The sequence below is a fragment of the Lepisma saccharinum genome, chromosome 15, assembly GCF_977018435.1.
Source record: "Lepisma saccharinum chromosome 15, izLepSacc3.1, whole genome shotgun sequence".
Classification (NCBI taxonomy): domain Eukaryota; kingdom Metazoa; phylum Arthropoda; class Insecta; order Zygentoma; family Lepismatidae; genus Lepisma; species Lepisma saccharinum.
In genome coordinates this window covers 56,128,596-56,154,175 of record NC_139243.1, presented here as the reverse complement: position 1 = coordinate 56,154,175, position 25,580 = coordinate 56,128,596, and the positions used below count along the sequence as shown (strand labels likewise).

The 25,580-nt window shown below is 37.7% G+C and overlaps 1 protein-coding gene across 1 annotated transcript in view; it reads left to right on the top strand.

The window, feature by feature from the left end:
- LOC145999712 (angiotensin-converting enzyme-like) overlaps positions 1-25,580 on the top strand; it is a 292,863-nt gene that overhangs the window by 234,149 nt on the left and 33,134 nt on the right. Inside the window, exons 16-19 of the mRNA XM_083136993.1 lie at positions 5,389-5,532; positions 8,365-8,556; positions 16,310-16,407; positions 23,154-23,323. Coding sequence (XP_082993119.1) covers positions 5,389-5,532; positions 8,365-8,556; positions 16,310-16,407; positions 23,154-23,323 — 604 coding nt within the window. The remainder of the gene's footprint in view (positions 1-5,388; positions 5,533-8,364; positions 8,557-16,309; positions 16,408-23,153; positions 23,324-25,580) is intronic.

Below are 25,580 nucleotides of genomic sequence, written 5' to 3'. Positions count from 1 at the left end.
ATTGTAAAATAATAAGTAACAAATAAAAGAAGTGTCTGCTAGCCCAAAATTTAATAAACAATGTTGCCTGAATAAATGAAATTGTGTTATTAGAGTAAAAAATAAGCCTGAACTTGTAAATAGTAAGTTAAAAGTTGAAAATCTCTCTTTGTAAATGCACAATGAAATAAACACTTCTGTCTGAATAGCTTAAATTGTGGTATTTGAGTAAAAAATAAGCTTGAACTTGTAAATAATAAGTTCAAAGTTGAAAAAATGTCTTTGTGAGTCCAAAATTTAATAAAAATGGTGCCTGAATAATGTAAATAGTGTTATTTTGGTAAAAATAGGTATAAAATTGTAAAATAATAAGTTAAAAAGTTGTAAAAATATCTTTGTGAGTCTAAATTGTAATAAAAACACGTTCAAATCGTGTTATTTGAGTAAATATTAGGCTAAACTTGTGAAATAAACAAATAAAATTTGAGAACGTACACTTTGTGTGTTGAAAATATAACTAAAAGTCTTTCCTGAATAGTATAAATAGTGTTATTTTGGTAAAAGTAGGTATAAATTTGTGAAATAAACAGATAAAAGTTGAGAACACACACTTTGTGTGTCGAAAATATAATAAAAAATCTTTCCTGAACAGATTAAATTGTGTTATTTGAGTAATAATAAGCCTAAACTTGTGAAATAAACAGATAGAAGTTGAGAACACACACTTTGTGTGTCGAAAATGTAACTAAAAGTCTTTCCTGAACAGATTGAATTGTGTTATTTTGATAAAAATAAAAATAAGCTGTGAAAATGTTTGACATAAAGTCAAAGTTTGGTAAAAAAATAAACTCAATATTATGTTAAATAGCACACAGTAACATAAATTTACTACCTAAATCAATAATCAAAGGGTCCTAGGTTCGTTACCCCGTGATAATAACAAATAGTGAAAACTGTAGGCCCAGTTCCTGATAGCTCTCCCTTCTTCCTAGTACAGATAATAAACCCTTACGCTTCGTTCTCCTTGTTCAAATTAAAGTTCTCGCTCCAATCTAATTGGGTATCCAAAATCCTTTTTTCTTGTGTTCTCGGTAACCTTGGCTTACTTAGACAGAAACATGTTCTAGCATGCAAGCGACGCACAGTTTCAAAAAATTTGACCCTTGCTGCGCATTCCATACATCCTTTGTTGTCTGGTTCAATCCCTCCTCTGCCCTACAGTATTGCATACCTTTCCCCTGTTCTTGCGTACTAGTTAACCTTGGAAAAACCGGTTCTGAAAATCTATCGACGCGTTCTCTGATTGGTGAATCAATATTCTCGCGTTCTATCTTTGTTCTGACGTTCTGACGTCATTTGACCTTGACCGCACATCTCCCAAATTCCTTTCTCCTCTACCTGCGCGGAGTTCACCGTCTTCTGTCTGGCGTGTCGTACCATCGTCTTTAATACAATAATAACATACATTATTACATACGTAGTATACACTATAAGCCTAACCATTTATTACAGTTACATATCGCGGGTTTGAGTACCGAGACCGTCTTCTTTCGTACCATTAACACTTTTCATAGCGGTTCATAAACCATAGAAAACTTATTTTCAATATTATAAACATTAATATTATCGATTTATACAATACATACTTTGCAGTAATGAGTATAAAACCATATGCATAGCGTTTAGTACCTCTAATTACCTTCTATATACATATTTTTCATAAAATAAAGAATTATATATTCATAAAAAGTTATAAACATGCAAATACATAAATGTAAAGTATTCTAAGTACATGCAAATTAGTTCTAAGTACGAGCAAATTAATTAAAACCCGTGCAAATTAGTTCTTAATTACGTGCAAATTAATTGCGAATATTAAATGGCGACCGACGTTGGCGGGGACAACATCTACTACTCAGGATCTATTTCTATTTTGTGATCTTTAATTAAGAAACCAATAAGCTTAATTTCTTTAGTCATGAATGTACTTTTCTTTTTTGAAACTTTTTTAGATCTGTTAGGGGACACAAATTTCCAACTTCTTATGATTTTATATATTTATAATATAAGAATTTTAATTTCTGCTATATTATACATTTATTCTTCTATTCATTCTTCCCTTTTACATTAACAAACTATTTCTCTCTCATCTTATTAACAATTCTACAAGCAACAACGTTCTTATTTTTTCAACAGGATGTTATCTTTTTAAACACACTTAATGTATGTACGTTTTCAATGAAAGAGACAAATTTTTTTTTGCATCCGTGGACAAAATTATTGATTTGTATATATTTTAACTTTCAGAAGACAGAGAAAAGTAACACACATTTTCCGAATTAATCCTGCTTAATATCATTTTTTTTTCATTTTTTAGTACTTGAATTTGGAAACTGATACAATACTGACATTTTACGATTGGTTTTTTGGCAGTATGTGTTGAACCACCACACCCTCTCCTTGAGCAATATTATTCCCTTGTTGCGACTGTCGTACATTTAAAGAAGGTAGGGAACATGTTTCCAAGAGGTAGGGATATAATTGATTAAGATAGAGATTGTGAGAAAAGAGAAAATCTGTAAGCGGAGGATAAGGAAAATTTTACATTTTGAGTTCCCTATCGTGATAGAACAAGGAGATAAACGGATTAACTTTTGCATCATTTTATTCTTTGCTATTATGTCTCCCCCTTTCAATCATCGGTTGGAGTACAAATAATGTGGAGTTCAAAAATTTTAGATTGATGAGAGTTTTGTATTGTATAACCCAAACAAAAAAATAGATTAGAATCTTCGATACCAGGTGTACGTCACTATAAAAACTGCATGTTTCGAATAAATCTATAAATTCATCAAGTTGAAGGATGCAAAATCTTGTAGTTTTCACTCTCAGTCTCCTTTTTTTTCAGCCCTCCACGCTAACAATCTACTTCCGTGCCACATTATGCCAGGAGTATAATTTGCTAACTGTCACAAACATTAAGAAAAAATACTTTGTCTCTTTCATTGAAAAAGTACATACATTAAGTGTGTTTAAAAAGATAAAATCCTGTTAAAAAAAATAAGAACAACGTTGTTGCTTGTAGAATTGTTAATAAGATGAGAGAGAAATAGTTAGTTAATGTAAAAGGGAAGAATGAATAGAAGAATAAATGTATAATATAGCAGAAATTAAAATTCTTATATTATAAATATATAAAATCATAAGAAGTTGGAAGTTTGTGTCCCCTAACAGATCCAAATGATGAGACAATAATATAACCAACTAATAGATATACATTGTCCGAATCTTATTACCTCACAAACCTTAGGATCAAAAAGGGACGAGTTTTTCATTGTCTATATTGTCCAAACTGAGAATCTCTTGCAAGAGACAAATATGTAATAAAAAAAACACGTTCAAAAGCTAGTGGATGGCATAAACAGATGAGAAGAGGGGGCAAGTTTTATTTCCGACGATCTCGTCATAGTCCATGCTTTTTACAGATAACATCCAAAAACCGTAACAAGTATTTTTTTCTGATTTTCCTTAATTCACAATACGAAAACTTACATGGAAAAATGTTCTCCTCTTTACATCGCAACGACGAGGATAAATAATGATGGTCAATTCCAATGTGGTTGAGCGATCGCACTAATTTTCTTTTTCTTTTTTCAGATACCGAAATCAACTCTCTTCCCCTCCTATCACACTAGAAAAAACTTTAGTTATCACACATTCCATTCATCCATGTTAATTAAATAAGAATATGCTGTTTTTCCAATAGGTTCTATTTTTTCCCATACGTATCCAGCGAATGCAAAGCACACAGACCCATGTTCGTCATCAACACATCGAAAAGAAAACAAGTGGTGGTCAACGATCGCACCAACATCAAGATTGTGTGCAAACTTCACGATCCGATCCCCGACGACATACATAAAAATATAAGAAATATACTATACACTGCAATAAATATTTACTTTTTATATACTTCTTCTCAAAACTATATAATTTTTAGGTAATTAATTATTAACAAACATCTTCTCACAACCTACAATTCTTAAATAATAATTTAAGATAGCAAAACCTTTATATTTATAACCTCAATTTATTAATCGGGAAACTCTTGTTTTATGAAGAAAACTCTGCATAACTCATTCACTGATAACATAAAAATCTATGAACATAAAAATCTGAAAAATTTATTGAAATAAAAATTTTAAAAATCTCTTTACACATTGCATATAATGTGTAATTTAAAAAAGAAACATTACGAAAACCTATGACCCTACTTAGATTCATTCACCAAATCATCTGCTTTGAGTCTCTGATGCTCTAGTATAGTCTGTTCAGGTTCTATCGCTCTTGCCAATCCAGCAAAGGTGAGAATAATAGAGTGCCACCTTCTATTTATACTGTTAGGCAAGCAGTCAGCAGGGGTCACGTGACATTCTTAACAGTTCAATGTTCACACACGCATAAGTGCATCAATCTCCACACACACGCACACACTCAGGGATGTTTGGAATGCAAGACTATTGATTTTGTCTGAGTAAATGAACTAGGTTACATGAGAATTCTTACAACATTTCTGTTAATATTTAATTTGCTTGAAGTTACTGTTTAAGAAAATAGTTTTTTTTTTAAATTAGAAACATCTGGATTTTGAAATTCAACCCTATTCAAAACAAGTAAATAATTTTTTAAAAAAAAACTAGTTATATATTTACACTTAGAATTAAAAAAAGTGAAATTTAAAAACAATAAGGGGAAATTATCTAAATTATGCGATTTTACTCTATTAAAATTGAATTAAAATTGCAAAAATCAAATTTACACTTTTTACACTTAGAAAAACAGCTAATTTTTTTTATTTTTGATAAAATTACACTTGAAGAGATCACTACAAAATGGTTAGATTTTGGGGGGTGGCCTAGAACGAAGCGTTTTCTCTACTGAAGCCGCTATATGTGGAGACAAGGACGGAAAAATTTTGACCTTTGATCACTCACCCCGGGAATAGAACCCGGCTCTCGGATCCCGCGCAGTCGGACGCCCTACCGACGTTTTTTTTTTTTTTTTTTTTTTTTTTAGAAAAGAAATACCCCTATGCGGTAGTATCCCCCGTCATGCACACTTTTCTCAACTTTCTCACATATGAATTTTTATAATATTTTCGTTTTTTATCATTACGGACAAACACAAACGTCCATGTCCTAGCCGGGAGTCAAACCCGGAACCTCTGGATTCGAAGCGTGCTGTGCTAACCACTCCGCCACGGGGGCCGACACACTAGACCACCACGGCTCTATATTCATAATAAGACATATATGTATCTCTAAATTTGCCCCCCTCCAAAACACATCAGCCTACCTACATGCCTGACCTTGCATTTACATTCTGTAACAATACATATTTTTTTCGCAGATTTGGAGGGTATAATGGCAGAATCCAGGGATGCTGACGAACTGAAGTACGCGTGGGTGAAGTGGAGAGACGCTGCAGGAAAGGCGATAAGAGACGACTACAAGACGTACGTGCAGTTGGGCAACGAACTGTCGGCCGCAAACGGTAACTACTCCTTCAAGATTTCTAGAAAGTCAATTATCTGATTAAACGACAATGTAGCTATACCCCATCCCGGGAATCTGTGGAGCAAGGCCGTGCATAACGGCACATAAGGGGAGAATGTGAGTGGGCGGAGCAAAGCTACAAACGGCTGTTTTCCCCTCCATGCGCTCTCTTCCCCTCTCGCGCGTTCATTGGTCGAGTCCTCTCGAGACTTGCTTTCGCCCGGTCGCTCCCGAGATTCACGGAACGGAGTATAAAGTTCATGTAAAATGTTTCGGACATCTTCGTCCATCTTCGTTACTCTTCGGCGCGGCGAAAACTCCCTTGGATACTCCGTTCCGTAGTTATGGGTACGGAGAGTATAAGGGAATGGAATAACGGAGCTTAGAATAACCATTTGCTGGCTTCGTGTGGATAAGTTCTATGTCCACATTTCAATGTTAACGCTCAGTTTGAACTATGACCGACGCCAACGAAGCGTTTTCGAAATTCCAATCAAAGCTGATTCCTTTTTCCATCATTGCAATTGTTTGTAATAATATAAATACATTAAGACTTCTAAAAAGTCACTCAACTGAGACTGAACGAACATACGTAGTTTTTGTGCAGAGAGCTATAGAGACATGAATCTTACACGGATATTAATTTTGCCTATGTGGACATTTTCTAAACAATAAACAAGAAAATTAGGTAACACTTTACTATAGGGGTGACGGATTTCTTACTTTTTACAGGAGAAAGTACTTACGCAAATCATTTTCTGTAGCGTTGTGGAAGTTTGTGAATGTAGTTTTGATCCATTTTAATGGGAATGCATGTTGTTTTCTTCGAAAATCTCTGTCCGACACGCTGTTTCTGCTTCCGCCATTTGCACGAGAACACAATGTTCCGTGTGTTAAGATGACGTAACCCCATAGTCAGTGTTTCAAATTCGTTGTGTTTTCACTATAACATGACGTGTCGAGTATTTTATTTTTTTTTTAACTATGTTTGCCTAACCTCATCTAACCTAACCCTACGGAAAATGGTTTGTGGGGCTAACGTGAATGGTTTGTGGGGCTAACGTGAATGGTTTGTGGGGCTAACGTCAATCGTTTGTGAGTCTAACGTCAATGGTTTGCGAGGTATTAGCACAATTTCAAATTCGGGCACAAAAGTAGGTATTTTCCGGTGAACAAGGTTGCAACACTGCATAAATCCACAAAAAAACTCACAACGCGCGATGAACCAGTACGCTATCGCCATAATGTGTGTTACAGAATCGAAATAACGAGTAACAGTAAGTACTCGTAAATGTAAGAAATACATTATTCTCGTTAGAAATTCATTATTTCACCTAAAGAAATGTTCCGCATTCCAGAATAGTACGTTAGCAATGTAAAAAAGTGCGAAATGAATGATTTATAGGTTTCACCCCTATAGTAAAGTAGTACCGAAAATTATTCACTACATGAACATTCTGTATGCGCAAGAAGTTACAAACATGTAAATAAGTTCTTGAACGAAGTGAATGCTAATATCGATATAAGGCAGGTGTGGAGTCACTTGCAAAAAGTCATACCCATCGAAAGTTTTAGCTACGTTCAAAGTCTCCGTTGGGTGACTTTTGGACACTATATTATGTACCATAAATATGTACACGTGGTTATATTATTACTTTGTGCCTGTACGAAAGAAAATTACCAGCACGAATAACTGTAACTTTTTTTTTTTTAAATTACTTTCAGAACACTGGAATACACACACACACACGCGCGCCCACACAGTGATACCGAATTTGATCAATTACACTGGTCGACATTTTGAGTAAAAATTCCGATGTTTTCAAATCAATGGGTATTGCTGCTAGTATTTTGAAAGTTGATCACAGAAATAGCATCCATTTGTTCCCATCACGTCAGAATTTTCCACAATTTCACAGTCAACACGACAGGATATTTCACAATTTCACAATCAATATTCTCATATTCGCCATTAGGCACATTTATTACACAACGCAACAAAATAAATTTATGCATGCGAAATTTCGTATGTTTCGAAACCAATAGGTGTTTGTGGAAGTATTTTGAATTCTGATCGCGAAAATTACATCCGCTTCTACCCATCACGTCAGGATTTATCTTCATGTCACTAAGTTCCATCAACCCACGATATTATAACATTGAGGATTGGACATTTTGTGAAGGAAATTTTCATGGCGAATTTCAAAAATAAAACTTCGTAATTAAAGTCAGTATAATTTTCATGCTAATGTGTCATGTAAAGGTGGAAGGTGGATTAAATGCACTCAATTTTACATGCATTTATGGTTCAAAATTGGAGGATTTGTATTGTAAAATATCAATATGTTACACATTTTATTGTGAAAAATCCTGACGTGATGGGGAAAAATGAATGCCATATGCGCGATCAGCTTTCAAAATACTTCCACAATCACCTATTGGTTTGCAAACAACCGAAATTTCCATTGAATAAATTTATTTTGTTGTGCTGTGTAATAAATGTGATGTAATGGCGAATATGAGAATTTTTAATTGTGAAAGATCCTGACGTGATTGGAAAATGTCATTTCCGTGATCAGCATTGAGAATACTTCCAGAATCACGTATTGATTAGGAAACAACGGAAATGTCTGTTTTGTTGCGTTATGTAATATATGTACTGCAATGGCGAATACCATAATTTGTTTGTGAAATTGTGAGAAATGGTTGGAATCAGCATGCTGAAGTTATTCAGAGACAACAGTCATCTGCGAGATATAGAATCCCATGTCGACCAGTGTTATCTCCAGTTAAGGTATTCCGCTTTTACTAATCAACTTTTTCTCCGCAGGCTTTCAAGACCTCGGCGAGATGTGGCGCCACATGTACGAGTCGCCAACTTTCAAGGAGGACATCTTGAATCTGTGGAACCAGATCCGAAGTTTCTACTTCTCCCTCCACAGCTACGTCAGGATCAAACTGACCGCTCGCTACGGCGAAGAGGTGGTGGGAGACGATGGGCTCATTCCCGCTCATTTACTCGGTAAGATTCGCATAATTCAAAGCTTTATCACTGCGCTTAACGAACTGTGGACAAACTTGCGTAAATCATCCAGGTGTGTGCCTGTTTACGCCACTCACAAGCATGGGCGGAGTTTGAGCTTTTGCTTTGAGGGGGGGGGCAGACTCTGGGTTGTTGAATATCCCCTAGCTTATAAGGGGTCCGGAGACCTTCCCCCGGAAATTAAAAAAACAGTAACTTTAAAAACACTGAGTTCTAGGCCTTTTTAGATTTGAAAATGTTAAATTTCCTCGCTTAAGTAAACAAATATTAATTAGTATATTGGTTGTCAGTTTTAAAAGAAGCAAAACGGTACGATTATTGCATTTCGAATTTCATTATTTTTTTATTGATACAATACTCGTATTACTTTAAAAAAAAGTTACGGTACAATAGTAAAGTGGGGCGAATATGACTACCTCAAGACAAAATTTAAAATACACTATGTGGCCATTCGTCACCGGATACCCCTAAAAAAGTGCTTGGGATCGTCTGGACACGTCATACAACCTATAAAAGGCGTCGCCGGTTGAGAATACACTCATACCAGCTACAGCAGTCAATATGGACAGACGACACTAACTGAGTGGGGCGGAAAGAGGGATGATCATTGGAGCCCACAGGTTTGGGCATTCGACCCGTGAGATTTCCGACAAATTTAAGATACCCCTGTCGACAGTGAGTGATGTTATCGTGAAGTGGAAGCGAGAGGGGGTCATGACATGCCGACCCAGACCCAATAAACCGAAAATATTAACCTTAGATGCTTGAAACATGTGGTGAAGTCAAACCGGAAGGCGTCGTTACAGATGGTGGCACAAGATTTTTGATCGCCTTCCAGTAGTGGTGCAAGTGATCGTACTGTCCGCCGGAGATCGTGGCACTTGGTTTTGATGGTCGCACAGCAGTTCAGAAGCTGCATATCACAGCCAGCAATGCGACCCGTCGGTTACAGTGGTGCAAGGAACGCCGCCATTGGACTCTCGAACAATGGAAATCCATCCTATGGAGTGATGAATCGCGCTACCAGATGTGGCGGTCCGATGGACGTGTGTGGGTGTGGCGTATGCCCGGTGAACGCTGTTTACAGGACTGTATCGTACCCACAGTGAATATCGGCGGAGGTGGCATCATGGTGTGGTCCTGCTTTTCGTGGTATGGTCTTGGTCCTCTTGTTTTAGTTCGGGGAAACATGAATGCCGATGCGTACCAAAAAGTTCTGGTCAATTCTACGCTACCGACATTGTGGGAAGAATTCGGTATTGGCCCACATCTGTTTCAGCACGACAATGCTCCATGTCATACGGCAGTCATTATCAACGCGTGGTTCGAGGACATGGGTGTGCAAAAACTTGATTGGCCAGCCCAAAGTCCAGATATCAACCCCATTGAACACCTTTGGGACGAGTTGGAGCGCCGCTTGAGAGCCAGGCCATGCTGCCCAAAATACGCCACTAAGCTGTTTGCCGCTTTGCAGGAGGAATGGGGCAACATTCCCGTCGACACCTATCGCAAATAGGTGGAAAGTCTTCCTCGAAGGGTTGCGGACGTCATTGCGGCGAAAGGTGGCCCTACAGGATACTGATGTGGTGCTGCGACCGGATTAACGTACTGGTATGGGGTGTCCGGTGACGAATGGCAACATACTGTATTTCAGAGATGTATTGAAATACAGAAAAAATACATATTGCAAAATTTAGAACAGTCTTTCCGGAATACATAGTAGTACACATGAGCGGAATTCTCTTCATGCAAATGAGAAACAATAAAAAAAAAAAAACGACTACAAAACCCATTTTACCCCGAACGGTGGGGGTAATATGAGCACACCGTTGGGGAATATTAGCATGATGAGTTTGAAAGTAAATATTACAAAATATACACTAAAGGCAAGTCACGATATAACACTGAATGATTCTTCAATACGATACATATCATAAAATTAACTTGCATGTCTCAAATAGTCCTTCACCCATGACAAGCAGGGCAGATAAAATGTTCTTCCTCCTCTATGCCAACGCAATTATTATGATACCACACGGAACAGTGTTCACAACGTATCCACTCTTCTTCACCTTGATTGTCTTCATGATACCAACCCCTGCATATAGGGTACTCGCTATATTCGCCGCTAGATACAACTGTAGATGGAATAGAACTCGAACTTCCCATGGATCGTGCAGACACATGAGTGAGAAGCTTCTTTTTGACTGCAGAAATAGTTTTTGATGAGGTAAGCTCCCTTGCTTCTCTTGGTTGCCTTCTTCGGGTCACAGGTAGCTTGTAAAGAACAGGAATTGGTGACAATGTGAGCACAAGTTTCCGAGGTGAATATCTTGTGCGTGCATGCGTGTTTGCACAATTTGATCTTACTGCATGTGAAGATGTAGGAGAAGCAGCGTCATTGAGCGATCCAGGAACTGTAGATTCACACCTCTGAGATCCTGAGCAGGATGGACTGTTGACAGACTGTTCCACGACCACTTGAGAGCTTGCGCTTGGAATTGGGTGGGCCGGTGTAGTTCTATCCATTTGGTTGAACGAGGCTGTGTCGTCTTGCAATAAGGATCTTTCATCATGTGTTCTCCATGTGCTCTGCTTGCAGGTTTGCCTGTACGTTCGTGGCATCTGGAATGCAAGAATGAAACAATTACTAACATGCAAAACCAAGGGACACAATACGTGGATGTATGTAATACAACTCTTTGCAAGGGCAAGAAAATGTCTATTTCAGGAGGTCACTAGGATGAAGAATCAGAAAAGAAGGACTACAATTATCTATGGCACGTAGGCTTGATACGAACGTGCCCACCGCGAGCGAGATGGCATTTCGATACACTTCCGTTAGCAGTCCACAGTTTTTTTAAAGTTTTCAATTCAAACGATTTACGCAGAATCTATACTATAAGCAGCAACATATCATAGGATGCAGTTTTTCTTTACAGCGTAATGAGATTTCTGAGGTTTGGAAATATATTCCATGTCTCTGAATTATTTGTTTATGAAATACCCATCTTCCCCTTATAAGAATTCCTATGCCCATTTTACCCCAACTTGCTGTGCTCATATTTCCCCAACTTGCAATATTTTACGTAAGTTTGTACTACTGCATTCACAACGCGGGACACCGCGTGTTGCCATTTGCATTGCATGCTCCTTTGTTGTAGTTTCGTTGTTGCTATGTCAGTTTCCCGTTATTTTACGTTATGCTCTGCTCAGATCTTAACTCCAACTACTCTACAATAACATCACGTGCATTTTTTACTATAATTTAGAACAGCACTTACCTTTCAATAGGCACACAATCTTCCTTGTCTTCAGCTGCGGCGTGCCAACCAACACAGACGACAGCTTGGTCTCCACTGATGTCGCCAACCTACAGTAGAATTTTTTTCACCCCACACAGCTGGCGCTGTGACGTAAAAACCTTACGTGTACCCATATTCCCCACGTGCCAATTTCCCCCCCACTTACCATAAGCTTCAGAAATTTTAGAAAAATTAAATTGAAAAGTTCTTGTGATGCCTCAGCAGTAACTGTTGACTCAACACAAAGTCATTTTACGTTTTTCTTTTTTCAAACTGTACACATCAATCAAATCGTCTAAGTCCTGCTATTGCGGCGCAATTACCGCACATGCCACCATGCCAAACGTCAAGATTTGCGGTATGGCTTCATAACAAAAATGTAGTAACTGAACTTAATCATGTGTTATTTTTTTAGTCTTTTTTAAGTTGAGGGAGCCAGGCCCCCTCCCTGGTCCCTCCAGAACTCCGCCTATGCTCACAAGAAGAGGCTAAGGCTTGGGAAATTGAGTTTGGGACGGGACTTCATGTAGTGGTAGGGTATTTATTTATTTATTTATTTATTGCAATTTCCAGTACAGCAGAAGCCATTTTAAACCGGAAAGACACAACAGTAAAACAGTACCCTAGTGTTAAAAACAACACACGAAACAAGATAAAATGAAATAAGCAAAATATAAACATAAGCAAGCCAAGACACTACCAAGGTAAACAAATTACTTTGTACAATTTTTTCTAAGTTGGTGATAAAAGACGAATATGAACTGAAAATATCTACTTGGTTTGAGATGATATTGAATTGGTTCGGTAGCCTATGGAATAACGAACGTTGTATGAGTGATAGTCTGCGAGTTGCAGTGTGGAAAGTTTCCTTGTTCCGTGTTTTATGTCTGGGCACTCTGAGGGAGAGTTCGTGCTGCAATTCAGATTTCCATTAAATTCTTATGTAGTAATTTCATATCTGCAACGTATCTATGTGATTCTGGAGTAGCTATGTTTAAGTTTAGAAGCAGATCTCTCTTAGGTAGGTGTCTCAGGGCCAGCACTCTATATCGAACGATGGAGAGGAAAATGCTAAGAACACTCTCGATCTTGGAGTGTTAACACCGAAAAATATTAATTGCGGAAATAAAGTGTTTATGAATGTGTAAACGCACTGCCATGAAAATAGGCGAATGAGCAGAATTGCGCTGCTGCCACATGTGGGAAAAGCAATGCGACAGCGTGATAAAAAGTCGCTGGTTCCCGCGCACTGTGTGGTAACGTCATCCGGGCTGCGTTGCCTAGTTCGAGCGTCAGACCGACGACCTCTCCGGGGCACTCTTGGTTCATCCCTGACCTTTCGAGCAAATACTGCCAGTTTGTATCAATGGATTACAAACACCAACTAACTCTACAACGAGATCTTTCATTCTCAGTTGGCTGCCATGAAAGCCAGAAGGAAACAGTTTTAGGCGAGTGTTCCCTTGTTAAAGCTAAGTGAAATATTTTATGGAAGTTTAATGTATAATTTTTAATCAGATGTATAATTTTAAAATTTACAAGTGTTATTAATACAGAGCATGCAGTTAGTAGAAGTGAAGTACGATGATCATGGGCGCCCGCACGGAGGCCAGGGGGGCGCTTGCCCCCCCCCTGAGATTTCTGGAAGGAGTTAATCTAATTCGAATGGTGAAATTGTAGAGATATTTTGTAAGAAAAAGTATTGTTTTCTCTGACAGGCCGTAAGTTACAGAAACTATTATTGTTATTATTTGAAATAGGCTTACATTTAAGGTTACACTCTATTTTCCACTGATCATCTTACTATAAGAAACAGCTTTTTGACATACATGAATTAATGTTAAGTATACAGTTATGCAAATTGTATATAGATAGCTATACTGAATATGGAAATTACAAATGTATGTAATTTTAAATAAAACATAAGTAATAGTAGTAATAATAGTAATGTAATAACATTAACAAAAATAACAATAATAATATTATTAATCATAATAAAAGTTTCTTTGACTCTGCCCCCCTGAGAAAACATCCTGCGGACGCCCTTGACCATGATAACAAAACTAATAATCATAATACAGTAAAACCTATGAAAAACTAAGTATGCTGACCAGGTCAGTAATTTATTTTATTAAAAACATAAACTAAACGTAACGTTTAGGCAGTCAACCACTGATGAAATTGTTTCCCGCAGACTTTGTACTGTATAGTGTATTTAGGCCCAGGCCCCTACCCAGGATTTTTTGAGGGGGGGGCAAGCCCGATGCCTTGGTTTTATGTGTGTGTGTGTGTATGTGCCAGTGACGTATACTGAGTCCAAGATCTGGGTTATCTCACTAAGTCACGTGGTCCTAGGCTCATAAGAAATCAGGTTGCCAACTCATAAGGAATCAGGTTGCCAACTCATAAGAAATCAGGTTGCCAACCCATAGGAAATCAGGTTTCCAACTCATAGGAAATCAGGTTACCAACTCACAATAAATCAGGTTCACTGATATGAAAAATTTTACAATTTCTAATCGATTTTTCTCCGGTATTTTATTCTCTAGACTTCAGGCTGCGCAGATAGCCTAGAATATACGCTCCTGATATATATATATAATACGTATATATATATATATATATATATATATATATATATATAAACATAATAAACAAATTAATTTGCTACATTTATAAACTAGCAAATTAATTCCTTTAACGACTGGTTCAAAATGTCAAGAAATTAGAAGATAGGTGAAATGTTTTTAATAAATGTTAGATATTATATAATTATTGCTTTTTATTAAAAATTATAATTAAATTTTCATACTTTTATTGTGTTATGTTTCTATAATGGTTAATAGTCTCTCTAAAGAAAATATTTTCTTATCAGACTTGTAGCTAGAGATTTCAGCGCCTAGGACGAGAATCATTTTCACACTCCCTGCACCGAATTTGCACCCCCAGTACCTAAATGTAGCTGGCATACTTAGACATTCTAGAAATGTTATATACTTATTCTTTTCTGTTGAATCCTATGAAGAGAAAACTGAGCATTCAAGAAATGTGGCTAATAAATGGATAGTCGGTTCTGCATCCCACACCATCTTCATTGAAGCAGTGTGTGTTATTGTTCACATCTGCAAAATCGATTGCAAATTAAAGATAACTAGGTGGACTTACAAAAAATGAGAAATTTTAAGAAGACATTAGTTTCCTATTAAACTAACATGTAAGTGCTATGTTTTATTCCCGACAAAGGAGGTGAGAAATGGAGGAGAAATGACAGGTCGATCTAATTTCTATGATCCATGGGCCAGGGTGACAATGACAACCACCTTCGCAGCTACGGCTTCATTTCTTCCTAGTCCAATTTGATATAATTTTAAAATCTTATCTATGGCTGTAGAAGTACGTTTTTACGTCATGCTGTTACCAGCCCTAAAGATAGGGAGAGAGAGAGAACAAGAGATGTATGAAACATTCACAAACAGGCTGACATCATTCTTTGTTATTCCTTCTTTGCATGTGTTTATGATGTTATTGTTAGTAAAGTCCAAACTAATTGCTTATCTTTGTTGTTATAACACCAACTCTTACACTCGGAAAATTTTAATGGGGGGAAAATTTTCATAGAAGAAGATCGTTGGTGGGAAGGTGGGAGATCCCCCTTCCGCCATGGGAATTCGTACCCTGGATGTGACCACCAACGCTACAGAATTATCTTTATAATGAAGAACATGTCTGAATGTGAATTAACCACAAAAACAGGACATTTTCTCATCAAGATTGCAGTTCGAAAAAAGTCAAAACAGGGAGTAAATATGGTGAACTGTACCGACCAAATTGGAACATTTAAAAGCTTCGCATAAATGTTTATAAAACTAAAATTACTAAATATAGTACACAGCAGACTTCTGGAGTCTGCCTCTCTCCAGAGACAACCCATTCATTTATACAAGAAGGGACTCTAAATTCTTGCAAAATCTTAAAAATTATCCATCTTATTTTTGTAGGTTTGCATAGTAATATTTCATGGCTCGAGGTGGGGGGGCTTGCCCCACACCCTGGGTAAGGGCCTGTTTAGGCCTATGTCCCTTACATATATCATAACAAACGTGTTTTGTTGCTATAAACGGAGTTTTACTGCACTTTCTACTGTTCTTTTAGGTTATTTCAGTTAATCCGGACATTCGTTAAACCGATCAACTTACCCCCCACCCCATTATTGTAATGTCGAAACGAAAGATAGCCTACAGGCCCAAATTTTATGAATCGTCTCTGAATACCACTCTAAGTCTGTTTGAAGATTCAACGTCCAATCCGTTTGTTCTTGTTGAAAGAGCTGTAGCATTATGTTTCGTAACTTTATTATCTCCAATATTTGAAGATATTCCTGAACGAATTGTGCATGGTCAATGTTGATGTTGTTTTCTCTTTCGCAGGAAACATGTGGGCGCAGTCCTGGGTGAACATAATTGACTTGGTGAGCCCTTTCCCTAACGCTTCAGCTGTGGACGTGACGGGGGAGATGGTCAGCCAGGTACGTATATTTCAAAAGTGGTATGTAGCGTACCATATACCACAATTCTTGATGTATGTACGTATACTGTGTGTCTATCTGTGAGTGCTCGTTTGCGCTTTTTCTTTTCCCAGTCAACTTGTGAATGCGGGTTCATTTTTTGTTCTCTGATTGGCTGTTGGAAAGTTACGGTGCTCTGATTGTGAGAATATCTTATTTAGGTTAGGTTAGGTTAGGTTAGATTAGAAAGCAGCAAATTTGCGCTGAAAATAAGAAATAAGATATTCTCACAATCAGAGCACCGTAACTTTCCAACAGCCAATCAGAGGGCAAGAAATGAACCCGCATTCACAAGTTGACTGGAAAAAAAATTCGCTGCCCGTTGCAAGGGTTTCTCAGCCTGCTTCAATGAGCAAGGACTTTTAGAAAACAAGTGGTAGGATGAAGCAACTGCTTCTAGTCTTCTTAACCCATTGACGCCATGTTTAAATACCTTCAGAGTTGACCAAGAAGTCGTATTTACATACTGTAGTGCGAAAGTTTGGAGCCCAAAAATAAATTAAAATAAATTGCCTACATAAAAGTTGAAAATGTTAATTTTTACATAAAAACCAAACTTCTGATTAAGGGGTTGAAATATGAGAATATATAGGGTAAAGACCCCGAATATGAGACCCTTTTGGTAGAATTCGATTTACTTGTTAATTAAAGCATAAACGATTTATGTTTTCTTAAAAATATATTTTGTAGGGAGTCTACTTTATGATACAAGGTATTGCAATATAAAAAAAAGTAACAATCATAAATTATAAACAAAAAAATGAACACAAGTGCTACTGGGCAATTTTTATAGGGGGTACCGAATTAGAGACCCCGACCTTGTTTGGGTTATATAAATCATTTGAATCTTTGAACTAAATTATTTTTTAAATAAATGAACTAAATTATTTTCTTACCCAACTATAAGTGAAATGAAATTATTTTTACACTATGTTTAAAAAGATTAGGCTATTCTAAAAAAGAAACTGACTATTTTTACCATGCTAAAAATTCAAAGCAAAATGTTCCTTCTATGCTATCCTAGTAGCTGTCCTGTTGTCACCAAAATTGGTTCACTTCAAATGAAACTGTGAAAAGACCTACATTGTGTTACACATGAAGTAGCTACCTGGTAGAAACGAAGTTCATAATGCGTTTACTTTTGATTTTTGCACATCGGACACACAAATGTGTCATCTGCACCACAATGAACATGAGCCCACTTGTAACAACGTGTGCACTTTACCCACTCTTCACCACATTGATCTTTGGAATGCGATGAACCACAAAATACACATTCTGCATCATATTCATCTTCATCTAATTCTAAACTGTCAGACGATTCTGCTAATGAGAAAGATTCTTCCGACTCATCTGTGGATTCTTCACATTTCTTTGATACAACCTTCCTCTTCTTACGTGAAGTAGAACGCGAGAAATCTGATTGCTGCTTTTTCTGGACCTCAGTAGGCTTCCTACTGTGAGTGCCTGTAACACCCCTACCAAACAGGTTCTTCTTCACTTCCTTCTTCCATTTCTTCGAATTATCTGCAAGTCTTTTTTTGTATGGTGTTGTTGTATAACTACTGGTTGATTCACTACGCGAGATTTCCCGGAGTTGGTAAGAGATGGGCTGTCTAGTGTGGGCGGTGGCTCAATGTCTTCTGGCATTACAATGGCATCGTCATCAGGGGGTGGTACTGTTGAAGACTGCGTAGCCTGAATAGGACTGCTTTCAGGCTCCTGTTCCTGTTCAAGTTGGCCTAACCGGCTGCAGCTTGGTTGGGGATCCACGTAACTTTTGGGTAGTTCAATTGACAGACCTGTCACATTCCTCTTTTTTTTTTTTGAGCTGACAGAGTGTATTGCAAAATCTTCATCACGAAAAATGTATCTATTATTACAAGGGAATAAACCAGTCTTTCGATTTTTTGATTTGATTTGATTTAGTTTATTTTACTTCGCGTTTTGTGCCTCTTGGCTAATTTGCGAAGATGAGGATGAGTGATGAAATGATGAAATTGATGAATGGACATTCACAAACAACCAAGCCCGACCAGGATTCGAACCCGGGACCCTTGGCGTCGCAGCGCGATGTGCTAACCACTCGGCCACAGGGTCGGGCACCAGTCTTTCGAAATGCATTAACAGATGTTTCCATAGTAGCTGCTCTGTTGTATGCACCTGACAATATTCTGGCAATTTTAGTTATTTTTAGTGGATTTCCTGGATTCTGATGCAACCATGTTTCAACTTCTTGCGCGAAAAAATGTTTTGAAGGGAAACATGAAACCTACGTCTAGAGGCTGCATTTTATGCGTCGAGTGTGGCGGTAAACAGATAATGGAAACATTGTGTTCTTTCGCTTTTTCAATCACTGCTATATTTCTTACGTGGGAGTAGTGACCGTCTAAAACCAGAAGCACAGGTTCTTGGTAACATAATTGCAACGTAACTCCCAAATTAGGAAAAGCAATGATGAAAATCAACGTAAAATATTAGATATATTTTGTGACTCCCAATATGAGACCCTTCATTTTTATGGTAGTCCTATTATGAGACCGGTCTCATATATTGAACCTCTTCCAGGTCTCATAATAGGACCTTCGCAGGGTAAACAAATGAACAACGCTATCTCTCTTACAAGTGGACGAAAACTAACAACTAATTACATGGTACAACACACACACTCACCACTACGAAACAAGTAAAAAGGGGATCAGTAAGAAATTACCTTATCCATTTTCAGCAGCTAATTTCCAAACTGCAGCTAATTTCCACGAGCACGTATTCTTTTTCACATTCGCTGCGTCACCAACTCTACACACAAGGAGCTCACGTGACTTCCAGTGCTATGGCGCGATTCCCCCTTGTGTTTCAGCTTCTTTCCACTAGGGTGCAGCTCTTTGTTTACGAGATACATGGGGGTCTCATTTTAGGTGCCTATCCTCATATTCGGGGTCTTTACCCTAATCTTTATTGGCTCGGAACTGTTTAATAATCCAATATTTTTCTGGAAATTTTCTCTAGTTCGGGATGTGTAGAAAATGAGAGTTTCAAAGGAATATTATCATTGAACACCAGATTCCACGAAAAATCGAGTTTCGATCCTAGCGTCGAAATAACAGATTATATGCGTTTTGAGAGGCTAAATATGCATAACAACTCGAAAATGACTTATACATTTAAATTCGTTACTAAACTGGGGAAAATGCAAAATTTTGATGCCATAAAGGCAGCTGAAGAGAGCGGCATACGATAAAGAAATGTATTTTTTCTTACTTCACACAAACACATCGAGTGGCGCCACACTGATGGAATTTCAAGCATCACATATCAGAACTTCGGTTTAGAATGAATACAAGTGACATCTATGAGCTACACACTGAACTACGTGCATTTCTATGAAGCAGTGTAGCATTGCGACTTATGTGTCATAACAGGTTCATGCGAGTCCTGCTCGTCATTACGCGAATGGGTTAAGTACTTGATATTAGTAGAATTGGCTCTACACATGCCATGAAAATCCGATAAATCATGCATCTTTTTATCTCAATCAAAATTTCTGCTCATGGCAAAAGTTTACAAAACTGTCTATGTCTTTGGTGAATGCACTCCCCCATTTCTGTGTGTAGCACAGAACGGGCAACACATAGAGCACATCTTGTAGGATGCCAAATGTGAACTTCAACTGTGAAAATATCCTCACCAAATAAAGTTAGTGGGAAAATACCTGCATATTCTTATTTCTGAGAAAACGCACATGTTAAATGATATGCTACATAACCCCCCATTCCCATTTGAAAATCTGGATGTTTCCAAGATGGCGGCTTTCAAGATGGCCGCCATGATACACACTAGCCCCATCTGGTGTGCTCCCACCCCAATTTCCCATATCCGAAATTTCATTGCTTCGTCTTCTGTTTTTTACAGATTTTTACTTTCTTGGAAGCAGACATTTCGGCTGTAATAAGTAATAGAGAGTACGCACGTATGTTATGATGTTCTTCTGAACACTCCCAAATGTTAATCTCATTTCCATGTACTTCACCTTGGCAACTGCGGTCTTGTAGACCAACGAGGCTCTGGCGTCTGAACCTACGGCCAGAACAGTCCTTTGTAGTGGTGTTTCATTTGAGATTTTCTTTTTAAGTACATTTTATGCACAGATAGAAAAATCCGGAGTGGACCTACAGTTTGAAGTGGTATCCGAACAACTTTGTGCCTCCCCAGGGTATCGAACCCTGGTCCCCTTGATCACAAGGTGACGACGTTACACTTTGGTAACACTAAGCCATCGGGGAGGCTACATTTGTATGGTTGATATATATTGATTATAACAGTGGGCTAAAAAATGTTTACTATGCTTTTGTTGTTATGTTTAATAAGTAGAATCTCCTGTGTTTTGCTCATAGAAATATACGTATGTGCTGAGTGGCCCAGTACATCCTCGGGTTTTACCCTGGGTAAGGAGAATTTAGTGACACGCATAGTAATTTTTTTATACATCGTATTATATGACGGGTGCAAATAACCTAAGTGCTGACTCATACAAAATTTTAATTTCAATCAATAACATTCTTTCCTGAACATCGGTAACATTTAAACAAAATACATGGCTAGTTAGTAGTACAACAACAACAACAACAACAACGTTATTGCGTGTATACAACAACTATTCAATATTCAATGCCAGTTACAATACGTGTAATTAAATAAAACTAAGGACACATGCTGCTGGATGAATTCGCTGCACACCCTGCATAAATCATTCGTTTCATATGAATTCTAAGGTGAAAACCAACAAGTGTAATATGTCAAATTAAAGGTAAGCATTCACGCTACAATTTTTGTTTGGAACATTTTCTTCTCAGATGCCTAGATTATTAATACATTAATGATAAACATAAAATTAATAGTAAAAATTTCAAATTGTTTTTTACTAATCCGTGATTAAGTATTTTACGGCTGCTCCTAACGAAAAACCTTATATAACATTAAATATAGAACACATATTAAGCTTTCATTTTAAAGAAAGATCGTTGAGATCGGACTGTTGGTCTCAGATATATAGTAGTTTTTCTTTCAAATGTCAACATCCGCCATATTGAATTGGCCGCCATTTCTATAAGCTACCACTTTGAAATGGGAATTACGTTTTTTCGGTATCCTTACACACCCATATAACTGTGGCATCAAGGAAGATTGGTACCCCCAAATTATACCGCATTCTTGACTGGTCCATAGACTATAGCTTTTTTCCAATCTTACGGCGGGCGCCGTAAGAATAGAGAAGAGCAATAACAAGTATTGTTTCCGGAACTTCCGAAAAGGGTTATTTTCCTAACACATACTTGTGTAGGGCCTCCCAGATGGCGCAGCGGTAACGTCGTCGCCTTAAACTGTACCTTCAGTCTCGATTAGCCTATCTGTGTATAAAGTGGACTTAAAAACTAAATATATATATATATATATTTACATGTGTACAAGATCGTGGAATGTATGACTGCCGATCTGAAAACATACAAACCAAATCTAAGCTGCTAATAATATAATAATATAATATAATTAAAATAATCATACTCTTTTCGATAATTACAACAGAAATATCCAAGAATTTTTGTGCAATAAAAGTAGTCTTTTTTCTTCGACGTAGAATAAATAATGTCATTTTTCTTTAATAGACAATTGTTTCCAATATACACCTTACCTTCACGTTAAAGGCAAGAAGAGACATTATCAAACTCTGCCATCTGTTGAGTAATACTAGAGATAGATTGGATGCGACGGTTTTGCATTCTTTTAGGGAGTACGCCTACCTGAATAATTAAGAATCTGCTCTTAACCACTCACCCCCCCCCCCCCGAAGGTTAATTCTTCATCTAGATGAAGATGAACAGTTTTAACCTATTTTCCTTCACAGGTATGTAAGAAATAATAAGTTATGTCAGCGTTTCGTTAAAAAAAACGGAACAGCTGATGATGTTTTGAACCTAAAAAACAAACTATTTTGCTTGTTAGAACCTATTTTAGGTTTATGCGCCTAAATCAAGCCTTTGAAAAGGATTTTATATATTTTTAAAGGCTTTAGAGGATTTTTATGTCACACAGAGGCTTTTGCTTTGTTTGGTCACGAAAACATTCAATGACGAACGTGTTTGAGACATACTCTCTGTCCATTTCCCTTCCTCCAAGTTCACGGTGTTTTTTCAAAGCTCTAAACAAAGCAAAATGTCTGGTGCCACTGTTACCTGTACAATACATAGTGGTCTGATCTGTGTGGTCTTGTTCACTTTCGGGTCACTTCGGTGCTTTGTGACATTCAAACCCTGCAAAGTAGCATTTCAGCATTGAAGTTTGCACCACTGACTATGTTTTTATATACGGCGAAGAGTGGCTTTTAATAGCAAATTTCCAATGGTAAGTTCTGCCATCGCCTTAGGGTTAGGCCACACACATAACGTTATGCAAGGTAGTGCGTATTTCAGGATATAGGTGTCCCATTTTCATTGCCTAATCAGCATTTCTCAGGAATTTTGAACTATTTTAAGTTTTTTTCAAACCTACTTCAATATTTTTCGGACCTATTGTAGGATTTTTGGAACCAATTTTAGGGTTTATCGAACCTACTTTGGGATCTTTAGAGCCTATTTTAGAAATCTAAAGGCACACTTTTTAGAACCTAAAAATTCGAGGTCTAATTATAAATTATAGTCCTAATTTTGCAGGGTTATACACCTTTGAAGATGTTCCAAATGGCTGATGAATTCTACCAAACGCTTGGCTTGCCATCGGCCAACATGTGCTACGGACCTAATGCCATGATTACGAAGCCAGACGACCGGGAAGTTGTGTGTCACGCCTCGGCTTGGGACTTTTGCGATGGTGAAGATTTTAGGTAAGTCGAAATAGGATGTGTTCATAGAATTTTCCCCATAGAACTTATGGGCCTAAATATTGCAATTGCACATCAACGCATTGATTTAAAGAGAACTAACGGTACAAAGAGAACTAACATTGCAATAGATAATATTTAAAGCTAAGATAATTAGTCAGATCATTCAAAGTCACATCGAAAACAGATAGCTTACTTTAACCAATTCTTGCTATAGCCTGACAAGTTAAGTCCCGATATGCGCAGATCGCTGCGGAACACTTCCTATTACTTCATCCTCCCCACCACTCTTCTACATGCTGGTCTGGCCTTGAGACTACGACTGGTGCCAACTCAGCAAAATTAAGCTGAAACAAATATGAAAAATTGTTCTTACTGTGTAGATTGTCGGTGCTAGCTCTATCAGTTTATCAGTGGTTCATTTGATTTAATCCGGTCTTTGAAAATGCATGCGGTGCGCGGATCGTAAACTGTAGTATTACGCACGCACGTTAACGTTTATAACGAAGAGAAACTACTGGGCGAATGACTTCATTTTCTGAATGCAACATCGAGCAGTGGCCTCTTTTTTTTTAAAGCCAAGTGGGGTGGGGTTACTTTGTTTATCGTACAGCAATCGCTACGAGGAGGCAATCTGATAACACGCTTGCCTGTGTTCTTATTTAAAGCATTGCAATTTTCTTGATCTTTACTCTTCGCTGCATATTTTTGAAATGCAAAAATCAAATCATCCTGGGTCCAACGAAATCCACAATCTGTTCTGGAAAGCCCCGTAGAGGACAGGCCAGGGAAATTGTTTACAATGTTGGAACATATTTGCGAAATCAGAAGGAGTTATATAAACTTAAGTATAATGTTGTCGAGTCCACAAGCACCGCCACGGGAGTATCTAAATGGATGGTTTCTCAAGTTTTAAAATAATTGGATGGGATTGATTTCTTGTTGTACGTCCACTTTATGCACAGTAAGGCTAATCGGGACTGGGTGTACAGCTTAAAGTGGGATCCGAACCACTATGTGCCTCCAACGGGAATCGAACCCAGGATCCCTTGATTATACCACTATACCACTGCGCCATCGGGGAGTTCTAGTTTTAAAGGAAGGAAAAGAGTCTTTGGCGAAAGGTGAGCTGAAGTTCTGTACTCCGACAGGTAGAAAACAGCCAGGAAAAAGCAAATACAAATTTCGTTCAAAATCCTCAGACAATTCCGCTCCCTCCAGGTTGCAACACTGCGAACCAACGTCGCTGCGGAGAATGGAGTGGTGAAATGTGGTGTGAGCTGCGCAACAGCTATTTGCAGCTTCTTGTTTTTAAACTTGTCAAGTTATAGTTACATCCGTGCACATGTGGGTTGGGGGAGGGGTCGACCCCCGCACTAGAAATTGACAAAATAACAAAAGTAAACATTTGGCGTAAAATACAGGATCCATTTAACATAAAGAATAAATGGTTCCAGAGTTTCCCTGGGGCCGAACGAGCAAGAAAACTTTACTAAATGTATTTTTAATTGCTTAAAGTTTTTTCTGATCGCTTCACTCGCAATACTATTATGATCTGTAATGTAAATTATCGTTGTCTGTGGTAAGACCAAATATGTACTACTACAGACTGTTGCTGCTAAACAGTTTTGTCTTCATTGCATGAACAATTGTTTTGAGGAATAGGAGTGCGCATATGTGAGAGAGAATGTATATAATTTTTGCTGTTGGTTTGCTATGAGATGGATGAATTGATTATGTAATATATATAAATAATATATGTATTAAATAAACTTTAAATACGTACACAATTTAGTGTTAACATCTCGCATGTGAATTTTCTTATGTTATGTAGGTCCATGTTGCATATGTGTAAAATATATATTGCACATGAAAGTTGTACATGTCTTGTGTACAAAAAGAATTATATTCGGAATAATTATTCATCGAATGGATCGAATAGCAAAGTGCCCTCAGCTATAGTTATTACTTTGACCCCTATTGTCAGACAGATGGGAACGGTGAATATATTAAATATTCCATTATGATAGAACTGGGGTGAGCCCCAGAGCCAGTTTATACAGGGACTTTGCTTGAAAGTTTTCTACCTCAGAGCATCTACCTTGGGATTCGAACTTAGCTCTCACGCACCGCAGTCAGACACCTTACCGACTGACCCACCACGAATACTTTATAGCTTTTTTACCTGCAAAAAAGGGGAGGAGGGTAAAGTGCTCCCTTGCGCTATGCACGACTCCATGATGGAGTATACGGGGTGTGG